This window comes from Narcine bancroftii, chromosome 1 (genome assembly GCF_036971445.1).
Source record: "Narcine bancroftii isolate sNarBan1 chromosome 1, sNarBan1.hap1, whole genome shotgun sequence".
NCBI lineage: Eukaryota > Metazoa > Chordata > Chondrichthyes > Torpediniformes > Narcinidae > Narcine > Narcine bancroftii.
The window spans coordinates 41,410,752-41,423,567 of NC_091469.1; the positions used below are offsets into that span (position 1 = coordinate 41,410,752).

Consider the following 12,816-nt stretch of genomic DNA (forward strand, 5'->3'; position numbering starts at 1 on the left):
CCACAAAGCAAGGTCTCTTTCCTTACTTTCTGAATGAGCCTTGCAATGAGGAATCTTGTAAAATGCCCTAATGAAATCAATTTCCATGACATCCGCCACTCTATTTTCATCAATGTTCTTTATTACATGCTCAAAGAATTCACTCAAGCTTGTTAGACATGACTTCCTATCAAAGCCATGCTGACTATCTCCAAATGATTGTAAATCCTGTCTCCCAGATCTCCACTGAAGTAAGATTCACTGGTCTATAATTTTCTGGGTTATCTCTATTTTCTTTCTTGAACAGGAGAACAACATTTGACCCTCCAAAACTTCTCTTGTACCCAGTGATGATGCAAAAATCATCACCAGTGGCTCAGCAATCACCTCCCTTGCTTCCCCCAGTAGACTTGGGTAAATCTCATCAGATCCTGGCAACAACCTATCTAACTTTCCAAAAGCTTCAATACATCCTCTTTCTTAATGTCAATATGGTCTGGAGCATCCATCCACCCCAAGTCATGGTCACAATTGTCAAGATCCTTTGTTCTGGTGAATACAGAAGCAGTCTTCATTAAGAACCACCACTACTAACTTTCCATTAACACCGCTGATGGGACCTATCCTCATGTGACTCATCCACTTGTTCTTCACATACTTGGAGAATGCTATGGGGTTTTCCTTAATTCTGCTCTCCAAGGTCTTCTCATAACCCCTTCTAGCTCCCCTAACTCCTCAGTTTAAAATAAATCGAAACATTTTAATTTAATAATTAATTGCTCCATATGAACAAACGTAGACCTAGCTGGAAATGTTATGATTGGTTGAGAGCAGATTAAACACAGTTAGATTTTTTAAAAAACAATTAGCCAATTGAGGCCCTCTTAATAATGCACTATCTATGATTTGAACTGTTATGATATTTTCCCAACTTTGCTTTAATTTTAACTTATCATGAAACACGAACAAAAGATTTGAGAAGTTCAAACACTGACATCCTCATGGCATTCAGAATTCAAATGGAGAAACTCTGAGTAGATAAATCCATCTCAAATCAAATTCAAGGTTAAATCAGTGGTTCACAAACTTTTTCAGGCCACATCCTGAGCGCTCCCCCAGGGGAGGGGGAGGAGGATGGCAGTGGTGGTGCTGAACGAGGTCAGGGGTGTTAGTGGATATGTTAAATGGGGTGGGGGTGCTTAGTGTCATTGCTGAGCGGGGAGGATACTCGTGGCACTGAATGGGGTGGAGGTAGGTCAGTGATGGTGCTGAGTGGGTTAGGCGGGGGTTAGTGGCAGCTCTGAGAGGGGGTAATGGCAGCACTGAGGGGGGTGATTTGGTGGTGGCGCTGAGCGGGGGTAGTGATGCCATCAACATGGTGGCCACTGAATCCAGCTCTCAAGGGAATGCTTTGTTGCTGTTTATTTTACTCACTACTGCCACCCAAGTCTGGGCAGAAAATTACTGCACTGGCTTCATGATTAGGGAACGCCCCCTTTTTCCTCACTGCCACCTTAGATTTTTGCACTGCCCACAGGGGGGCAGCAAAGCCCACTTTGGGAATTACTAGTGTAAATGATAAAACAAATCTACCGCAGGTGCAGACCCAGGAGAACAGGGACATAGTGCTTTTCCATGGGTTTCTACTGCCCGGTCGTGATGGGTATAGCCACATACAGGTTTTAATTGTCCTTCGAACCCCTGGGTATTTTTTTTAAACATCTTCGAATCCACAGAGGTCCATGCCCATCGTGGCGGCAGCCATGCTTGGCTGCAGGCTCCTGGGGATCAGCGGGGAATCCAACAGTGAAGGAGGCCATGACCAGGGGCTCAGCTGCCGAAGAAATCACACAGGCTGTGGGCTGCTGAAAACTAGTTCATGGGAACTATCAGGACTGTCATGAGGGTGCCGACGATGATCAGGGCACGAGAAGAACTCCAGCACTGACAGCTTCCTGATCATACTGGAAATTCAGAAATGGGAGCTTGAGTTCACTGCTGGAATGAACCATGCAGCTGCTGAGATTGTGAAAGTGAAGGAGGCAAATCCATGGACACTCGGTATCTCTGAAATGACTCTCTTTGCTTCTCCATTTCTTGTTTTTGGGGGAGCTGGACAAGTGATGCCTTTATGGCAATCAAAAGTTTATATATTTATTATGCAACAATAAAAAATTGTAAAGGAATCTTGAATTCCTTTCAGGAGAATAAGCTGGATGGATTTTTCACTGCAGAGGATTAGAACTGTTTCCTTTTTGCTGTTCTGTCTTGGTAGCCTCTTGGTAGCCTTCAATGTCATCAATAACTAGCTGCTTGTTAACTTTGTTTAACTGACACTGTATTATGAAATCAACAAACTAGTCTTGCCTGGTTTTAATGGTTGCTCCTTCAATGGTAGCTTTTGCTGGGTGTTACATGGCTTTTGCTTCATTGCTAATACGTCTGGATATTTAGATGGTAACACTGAGGAACGTTGAATCGGAGCTACTTTTGAGATTGGCACCGGCTTCTTTTGTACATTTGTGCATTGACCTTTGAACATCTCTGCAAAATAAACAGTGAGAAGTCTTCTCAGTTCACATTTTCAATCGAAGGTGGGAACCTTGTTGTGTATGAGAATTAATTAATATATTGGTTTTGATTTGATGTTGAAAGAACCAAGGTTTCAATAGTTAGATCCCCAGGCTACTGTTGAGTAATTATATGAATAAAATCATCGAGTTGCACAGCACAGAAACATGCCCCAAGACCCAATTCATCCATGCAAGTCAAGTTGACTATCTGAGCAAATCCCACTTGTTCATGTTTGGCCCAAATTCCTCAAACATTTCTATCCATCTCTTAAATGATGTATCTGTGTCTGTTTTGAACTTTTCCTCTCAAGCCTTAAATTTGTGCCTACCCTAGAAAGACAGTGACCATTTACCTTATTTATCCCCATCATTATTTTCTATATCTCGTACACTCCAAGTGAAAAAAACCCTCAGCCAATCCAGTCACTCCTTACAGCTAGAGGCCTCCAGTACCAGTAATAATCTTGTGAATCTTTTCTGCACATTTTCAACTTAATAACTTCCTTCCTATAGCTGGGTGACCAAATCCATACATAATACTCCAAGTGCAGTTTCACCAACATCATACACCTGTAACATGACATCACAACTCTTGAATTGAAAGTCTCATCCAATGAGAACTGGTGTGACATCCTGCTTCTACACCCTCCTGTCTACCCGTGTTGCTAGTTTCAGGAAACAATATGCTTGTGTCCCGGAGTCCCTCTGTTCTACAACATTCTGCAGGGCAACTCCCTAATCATGTCCTGAACTGGTTTAACTTCCCAAAGTGTAACACCACAAACTTGTGAAGTTAGATTCCATCGGCTATTACTTGATTTTCACAGTTGATCTAGATCGAATTTATAATCTTAGAAAACCTTCTTCACTGTCCACTAGTCCAGGAATTTTGATGTAATTCACAAACTTATTGAATGTGCCAATAATATTTTCACCCAAATTGTCAATACATCATAAATAACTGTGACCCAGCACTGATTCCTGAAGCACACCACTGGTGACAGGCCTTCAATATAAGAAGCAACGTTCCACTATTACCTTCTGCCTCGTACCACCGATCCAATTTTGTATCCAAATGGCTAGCTTACCCTGGATCCCATATGATCCAATCTTCTGGGCCACTCCACCATGCAGAACCTTGTAAAATATCTCAATGAAGTCCACAAAGATAACACCTACATCTTGCCCTGGTCTTGGTCACCTTTTAAAGGAGGGCAGAAGGGGGGAGGTATTTCCATCAGTAAAAAATGAAATCAATCCTTTGCGAGAATCAATAAAGGATGTAGAATTCTTGTGGATGGAGTTGAGGGTAAAAACAAACCCTATTGGAAGTTATACACAGGCTTCCAATTATCAGCCACCCATGGAGGGTACAGATTACAACAGGAGCTATAAAAGGCATGTTCAAAAGGCACATAATGGTCATGGGGGAACTTCAATATACAGGTCGACCTGGAAAATCAGGTTTGCACTGGATCAGGAGAAGGAATTTGTAGAATGCCTCCAAGATGGCTTTTTAGAGCAGCTTGTGGTCAAGCCCACTGGGCAAAAGGCAATTTGGGATTTGGTGCTGAGCAATGAAGCAGATTTGATTTATGATCTTAAGGTAAAAGAACCATGAAGAGGTAATACGTGGAGGAGTCACGTGATGGAGTAGTGGCCGGTAGGAGAATACCAGCCCTCTCCAGAAAAGAAGGAAAAAAGTTTAAAAAAAAAAGCAAAGCCACAGACACACAAACCACAACAAATAAAAAATAAAGGTGTGGAGGAAATGGCACCAAAGAAAGAAAAGCCAAAAACAACAGGAAGAAAAGAAGAAGGAAAGAGATCAGAAGAGTAAGGTGAAGGCCTTACCTGTACAAAGAAGTGAAATCCACAGCTTGAACAGCTGAGTAAGACCCGACAGCAGGGCTCCCAGCGGGAAGATACAGAAAATAACAGGAACGGAAGGGAGAAGGAAAAAAGGAAATCAGAGACACAGCAGATGATCAGCCCAGAGGAACAGGACCAACATCAAGACACCATTAAAAAAAAATACCCAGCAAACTGAGATAAACAGACCAACAAGAAAGTCAGAAGAGACACAGATACAAGGAAGAGAGGTAGAGGACACAGGTCCTGGAGTGGACTCAGGGGAAGAGGAGGGAGAACATCAAGCTCTGCCCAGAGAAATGGAAGATGAAGGGAATGGACAGTACATGGATAAAAAAAATTTTCAAGAATATATGGAAGCATTAAAAGAATGGCTGACATGAGAATTTAGTGAAATGAAAAGAAGAATAAAAGGTACAGAAGAAAAAGTGAGATTAGAGGTGGTCATGACAGAAATAGAGAAAAGAGTAGACAAGGTGGAAGAACGAGAAAATGGAAGTGGATGACTTAAAAAGGAACTGGAAGAATCTGATAAAAAAGTTAAAGAAACACAGGAATTGTTAGCTCAGAAGATGGATATAATGGAAAACTATAATAGGAGAAACAATATAAATATAGTGGGCCTTAAGGAAGATGAAGAAGGCAAAGATATGAAAGAATTTATAAAAGAATGGATCTCCAGGGTCCAAGGAGTGCCAGAATTACAGGAAGGAATGGAAATAGAAAGGGCACACAGAACATTAGCCCCGAAACCACAGCCACAACAAAAACCAAGATCTATTCTAGTAAAATTCCTGAGATATACGACAAGAGAAAATATATTGGAGAAGGCAATGAAAAAAATGAGAGAAGACAAAAAGCCACTGGAATACAAAGGTCAAAAAAAATTTTTCTACCCAGACATAAGTTTTGAGCTCCTGAAGAAGAGGACAGAGTTTAACGCAGCAAAATCGATCCAATGGAAAAAAGGCTATAAATTTATGTTAAGATATCCAGCGGTGCTAAAAATAGTTATCCTGGGGCAGCAAAGCAGACTGTTCTCGGATCCGGAGAAAGCACAAGAATTTGCAGAACGCCTGCAAAACAGACAGAGAGATGAAGAGATGTAACAAGAACAAGAATGACGACAAACTTCATATAAAGAAGAAAAATAATGTATAAGTAAGAACTAAGAAGGGAAAGAAAGGGAAGAAAGGAAGTAAGGGGGGGGAATCAAGAGGGTGAGCTTTGTTATAAGTGAAGATAAAAGTCTTTTCTGGAGGGGGCTGGGTGGGAGAGAATAACAGTCACTACGAAATCAGTTGAAGCTTGCGAGCGGGTTCGCAATCCAAATGGAGAGGGAAGAAGTGGTTGCCCGGCAAGGCATAAGGGGCAACTCAGAGGGGGGTGGGGGACATTTGGGGTTAAGGGAATTTTAGATGTGGGAATAGTAGAAATATTTTATATTTTAGAAGTGTTGTCTTACAGTGTGTTCAAAAAAAGAAAACAGAAATGGATATGGAGGGAAGGTGGTGATGAGGAAGTGGAAATGAAAGGTAAACAAAGTATGAAATGGCCATGTTGAACTATATGACTATAAATATTAATGGAATACATAACCAAATCAAAAGGAAGAGGCTGTTAAATTACTGAAGAAAGAAAAAATTGATCTAGCATTTGTGCAAGAAACACACCTAACTGAAGTGGAACACAAGAAATTAAGGAGAGATTGGATAGGGCACATAGTGGCAGCATCATATAATTCAAAAGCAAGAGGAGTAGCTATATTAATCAATAAAAATGTACCAATCAAAATAGAGGAGGAAATAATATATCCAGCAGGGAGGTATGTAATGATAAAGTGTCAGATATATTCAGAATTTTGGAATTTGCTCAATGTATATGCACCTAATGAAGAGGATCAAAAATTTATTCAAGATATCTTTTTGAAGATTGCAGATATGCAGGGGAATATACTGACAGGAGGGGACTTTAACCTTAATTTGGACTCAAAGATGGATAAAACTGGACAAAAGACTAGCAGAAAGAACAAAATAACCAAATTGATGCAGGAAATGCAACTTTTGGATATATGGAGGAGACAACACCCAAAGGAGAAGGAATACTCATATTATTTGGGTAGACATAAAACATACTCAAGGATAGACCTGTTCCTGGTATCAGCCCACATCCAAGGGAGAGTTAGAAAAACGGAATATAAAGCTAGATTGTTATCGGATCACTCACCCCTGTTATTGACAATAGAGCTGGAGGACATCCCATCGAGAATGTATAGATGGAGATTAAACTCCATGCTACTTAAAAGACAGGATTTTAGAGAATTCTTGAGCGACAAATTAAAATGTACTTTGAAATAAATATGGAATCAGTGAAAGATAAGTTTATACTATGGGATGCAATGAAAGCGTTCATCAGAGGGCAGATAATAAGTTATGTAACTAAGATGAAGAAGGACTACAATCGGGAAATAGAATAGCTAGAAAGGGAAATAGCAAGTACAGAAAAAGAATTAGCAATAAGGGAAGATACAACAAAAAGAAGAGAATTGGCGGACAAAAATAAAATATGAAACACTACAAATATACAAGGTGGAGAAGAACATAATGAAGACAAAACAGAAGTATTATGAGCTAAGAGAAAAAAACGCACAAAATACTAGCTTGGCAGCTTAAGACAGAACAAACTAAAAGAATGGTATTGGCAGCAAGGAAAAAGGACAAACAAATTACATATAATCCAACAGAGATCAAGGAAAACTTCAAGGAATTCTACGAGCAACTATATCGAACTGAGAATGAAGGGAAAGAAGACAAAATAGATGAGTTTCTAGCTAAAATTTAACTACCAAAATTGCAAGAAGAGGAGCAAAATAAATTAATAAAACCATTTGAAATAGAGGAAATACAGGATATATTAAAAAAACTACCGAACAATAAAACGCCAGGAGAGGATGGACTCCCAACAGAATTTTATAAAACATTTAAAGACTTATTGATTCCTCCTCTCCTGGAAGTAATGAACCAGATTGAAGAAACACAAAACATGCCAGATTCATGCAAAACAGCAATAATTACAGTAATACCAAATACGGGGAAAGATCCACTAACACCAGCATCGTATAGACCAATATCTCTACTTAACACAGATTATAAGATAATAGCTAAACTATTAGCAAACAGATTGGCCGACTGTGTACCAAAAATGGTCAAACTAGATCAAACTGGATTTATTAAGAAAAGACGAACAACGGACAACATCTGCAAGTTCATTAACTTAATCCATGCAGTACAAGGAAACAAGACACCAACAGTGGTGGTTGCCTTAGACGCAGAGAAAGCCTTTGACAGAGTAGAATGGAATTATTTATTCAAAGTACTACAGAGATTCAACCTACCAGAGAAATATATTAATTGGATTAAAGCATTATATAAGGGACCATTGGCGAAGGTGAAAGTAAATGGATATATATCAAACCAATTTAAATTAAGCAGATCAACTAGGAAGGGATGTCTACTATCTCCCTCACTGTTCGCGATAGCTATAGAACCACTGGCAGAACTGATAAAAACAGAAAATAAAATAAGAGGGATAAAAATAAAAGAGAAGGAATAAAAATCAGTCTATTTGCAGATGATGTCATAGTATACTTAACAGAACTAGAAATATCAATAAAAGAATTACATAAGAAATTGAAGGAATATGGAGAAGTATTGGGGTACAAGATCAATGCAAATAAAAGTGAAGCAATGCCAATGAATAATGCGGATTTCACAAAGTTTAAGAAAGAATCACCATTTAGATGGCAAACACAAGCAATCCAATACCTAGGTATACAACTAGATAATAATCTAGGCCATCTATACAAATTAAATTATCAGCCATTAATGAAGAAATTACAAGATGACTTAGAACATTGGAAAGATTTACCACTAACACTGATAGGAAGGGTAAATTGTATTAAAATGAATATCTTCCCAAGGATGCAATACCTATTTCAATCATTACCAATTCACCTAACAGAGAAATTCTTCAAGGAGCTAAAGAAAATAATAAGGAAATTCTTATGGAAAGGGTGGGAAACCAAGGATTGCGCTAGATAAATTAACAGAATGGTACAAACAAGGAGGCTTACAGCTATCAAACTTTAAGAATTATTATAGAGCAGCACAATTAAGATACCTATCAGATTTTTATCAAACAAGGGAAAAACCACATTGGACCAGATTAGAGCTAGATAAAATAGGGGAGAAGGTACCTGAACATATTCTATATAAGTGGGATGAAAACCTGGTGCAACATAGGAATTCACCAGTACTGCACCATCTGCTCAACATTTGGAAGAAGATTCATGTAGAAAGGAATAAAACAAATTATCAACTACCAAAACTAATATTGACGCAAAATCAACTAATCCCTTTCACAATAGATAACCTTTCCTTTAGAGAATGGGAGAGAAAAGGGATCAAAAGAATAGAAAATTGTTTTTCGGGAAATAAATTATTATCTTTTGAACAAATGAAGGACATAAATGGTATAACTCACGGTACAATGTTTGCATACCACCAACTGAAAACCTACTTGAAGGACAAATTGGGAAGCAGGCTGAGGTTACCAGAAGGAAGCAATTTTGAATATGTGATTACAGACACAATGATAATTAAAAGATTTACATCAAACTGCAAGAGAAAGAGAATGAGGAAACAAGCTGTAAACCCAAACAAAAATGGGAACAAGATCTAAACATAAAGATAAAGAATGAAAAATGGGAAAAGCTATGCTCCAGAACTATGAGAAATACAATAAATACGAGGTTACGCATGATACAATATAATTGGTTACACAGGCTATACACCACGCCCCAAAAGTTAAACAAATGGGACCCAACAGTATCAGACAGATGTTTTCGTTGTAAGAAGGAAACAGGAACAACAGTACATGCAATTTGGGCATGTGAGAAAGTGGAAAAGTTTTGGGAAGATCTAAATCAGGTATTAAATAAAATCACAAAAAGCAACATACCAAAAAATCCAGAAATCTTTCTTCTAAGTAATATAAGAAGTAAAGAACTTGGACTCGATTTGGATGGAGCACAAAAAAGGTTTATTATGATAGCCTTAGTTGTAGCAAAAAAATGTATTATGTCAACCTGGAAATTAGAAGATAGCCTGAGAATACAGCAATGGTACACAGAAATGAATAAAAGTATTCCATTGTAAAAAATAACATATAATTTAAGAAGTAACATCACAGTATTCAAACAAATTTGGGAACCGTACATGGAACACAACAGAGAAGTCCTATTGCGGACCTCCACCGCCTAAAATGACAGAAGGAGAAGACGAAATGAACTGACCCAGTATGTAAAAGTAGATGACACAAATTTCTTGTTTATTTTAATTGTATGATGACATTGTTTAATGTATCATATATGTTGAACGTTGAATGAGTGGGGGGGGGGGGAAAGGGGGAGAAAAATGACACTGTATATTCAAGTAGGAAATGTTTGTGTGTATTTTGGTCAGTATGGTTCATAGTGTGAAAAATAAAAAAATTTAAAAAAAAGAGGTAATACATGAGTACATAAGCCAATACTCAAACAGATTCTGGTTCAATGGCCAAAATTAAGTTTCTTCCTCCCTCCCCATCAGATGACAAACTTGAGGAACTAAAGACAAAACAGGGCCATAACATGTATATAAAAAAACATGTCTTGAATGTCAAAGACAAGAGAACATTTATTTAAGGAGAGAAAAGACTTTTAAAGGGGATTTGAGAGAACTGTTTTCAGATAGTAATTGATATCTGAAACTCATGGCCAAAAGAGGTGGTGGAGCTAGTACAGTCACTATATTGAAGAAACACTGAAATAGGTAAGGCATAAAAGGACACTGATCGGTGCAAATGGGTTTAGTGGACATGGGAAAATTAGTGGGCTGAATTTCTGTGCTTGACAACTCTATGACTCACCTGTTCATTTATTCTGGAACTGATTAAGTGCTGAACCACCTGGTGAGACATTAATCATGGCCCCATTTATCCCTGTACTGGATGTAAAAATGCCTGACCAATACTTAAAGGTGAACCATAAAACTGAGTTTAAAAGAATGAGAAGGAACTTGATTGAAACAAACAAGATTGTGAGGAATCCTGAAGTGTGTGTATGGAGAACAGATGACCTCTTCTGGGAAAATTTAAATCTGTCACAGATATTCTGATTGTGATACTATGTGAGAGATTAAAGGTCCCCAAGCCCATGTGTTGTGTGGTAAACATACCAATTTTGTTGGCATATTCTTTGGAATCCACGTAGGGTTTCATCATTCCATTGGTTACTTTTATAAAATGATCAACAACTTCCTGAAGGGTGGAATAAGTGACCTATAGTACAGAAAAAAATGGCTATTTAGTTATTTAATTGAAATTGTGCTTTTACCCCCATATATCATTCTCAAGAGCATGATAAGAAGTGTTCTTAAAAAGCAGCAGGTGTGTGCGTGCGCACATGCATATATCTCTCTCTCTCGGGCAACATCCAACTGCATATATGTCCGTGGTCCCATAATTATTGTTACCGCGAGTAAGTCCACAGCAATTTAGAAAATGCAATCGCTAGCTATAGGAAATTGTATACTATATACCCAAACTGATTTGACTGCTCCGTGCTCTCCAAACAACCCTGTAACAGTCCCCACTCTGATTCCACTGCCCTTCTCTCTGGGAGTCTGCAACCTCTCACAGCATGCTGCCCAGCACAGGTGTGGCCATCTTGGGCTCAGACCCTATGCTTGCAAAATTATAAATCAAAAGTTGTCAGGTTCTTTAATAGGCCATTTAAAGCCTGTGAAGAGAAGTTGGCTTTAGGACTGGGCAGTAGGACTCTGTGTAACAGCATTGTCACTCCGTTTCCACAGTCTCCCGGGTCTGCATCAAAGGCAGCGCTGTAGTTACACCAACCCCAGTAGTGCCATCATCTTTGTAATCCTTTGTCACTGTTCACTTTACTATCAATTTCAATGTCATCCACAAATACACAAATCATTGCCAACTATGGTCTCAAACAAATCATTAGTATAGACGCTGAACAGGCACTGCATAGTAAATGGCAGCGCCATGAGGGCCATTGGTGAAGAGAAGGCCACTGTCTCCTGAAAGTGGCAGTAAAGTGGTAGTGAAGGCATATGGCATGCTAGCATTCATTGATCAGGGAATATAAAAGTTGATGTAGCTTTGATTGGGTTACATTTGGATTTTTGTGTGCATTTCTGATTGCCACATGACAGGTGGGATGTGAACAGAAGTTCACCAGGATATTGCCTGGATGGGAAAATATTAGCTGTCAGGAGAGGTTGGACAAATTTTGATTATTTTCTCTGAAGGGTCGGAGGCTGAAGGGCAACCTGACAGAAATTTTTAAAATTATGAGTGGCTTTTATAGTCAGGGTATATTTCACCAGCATGCATATGTCCAATTATGGAGGGCACAGCTTTAAGGTGAGAGGGAGAAAGTTTAAAGAACATTTACGAGGCAAGTTTTTTTTTTGGAGAGAGATAGTGATAGGTGCCTGAAATATACTGCCAGGAAAGGTGGAGGAAACGGATACAATAGCAAAGTTTATGAGGCATATAGAAAGGTACATAAATAGGGAGGGAACAGAGAGATGTGGATTGAGTGTAAGCAGATTGGATTAGATTAATCTGACATCATGCTTAGTGCAGACATCCTGGGCCAAATAATTTATTGCTGTGCTATGGAGTTTAAAAGAGTGAGAAGGAACTTGATTGAAACAAACAAGATTGTGAGGAATCCTGAAGTGTGTGTATGGAGAACAGATGACCTCTTCTGGGAAAATTTAAATCTGTCACAGTCTAAAAATAAGGGAACGTGGCGCTTGAAGCAGCTGAAGAGAAAAACAGTCACCACACCGAAGATCGTTAACGACCTTTATTCAAACTCAGCGCATGCCCCTTTAAGGGCAGCTCGGGCTCGGTCACCACGTGCATGGTGACGGCATAATCACTGCCCAGGGCATGCGCTTGAAAGGAGGCTGGAGTCAGAGAGAAACCCCTGATGAAGCCATCTCTCCATGGCTGCCCCGCCACGTGGTGATACAAGTGGGGCCGGTTCGCCATGAGGATGTGCGCCGCCACACAACCCTCCCCCCAGAACTGACTATGCATCCTGGCGCTTAGGTGACTGGCCCCGGCGCTTGGGCATGGCTGTCTGCACCGGCTGGGATAAGTCCAAATGAGCAGCTTTTAAGGCGTCCACAGTAAAAAGTTATTCCTTTCCCCCCACATCTAAGGTGAAAGCCCCACCCAACTGCAGGAGAACCTTATACGGCCCTTTGTATGGGCGCTGCAATGGGGCCCTCTGTGGTCCTCTCTGGACAAA

The 12,816-nt window shown here is 39.5% G+C and overlaps 1 protein-coding gene across 2 annotated transcripts in view; it reads right to left on the bottom strand.

Moving 5' to 3' along the window:
* Window positions 1-12,816, bottom strand: part of LOC138757437 (signal-transducing adaptor protein 1-like) — a 93,906-nt gene that overhangs the window by 16,407 nt on the left and 64,683 nt on the right. For both annotated transcript variants that reach the window (XM_069924722.1, XM_069924715.1), the window contains 2 exons: window positions 10,700-10,802; window positions 2,347-2,523 (listed from right to left, as the gene is read on the bottom strand). In XM_069924722.1, coding sequence (XP_069780823.1) covers window positions 2,347-2,523; window positions 10,700-10,802 — 280 coding nt within the window. The remainder of the gene's footprint in view (window positions 1-2,346; window positions 2,524-10,699; window positions 10,803-12,816) is intronic.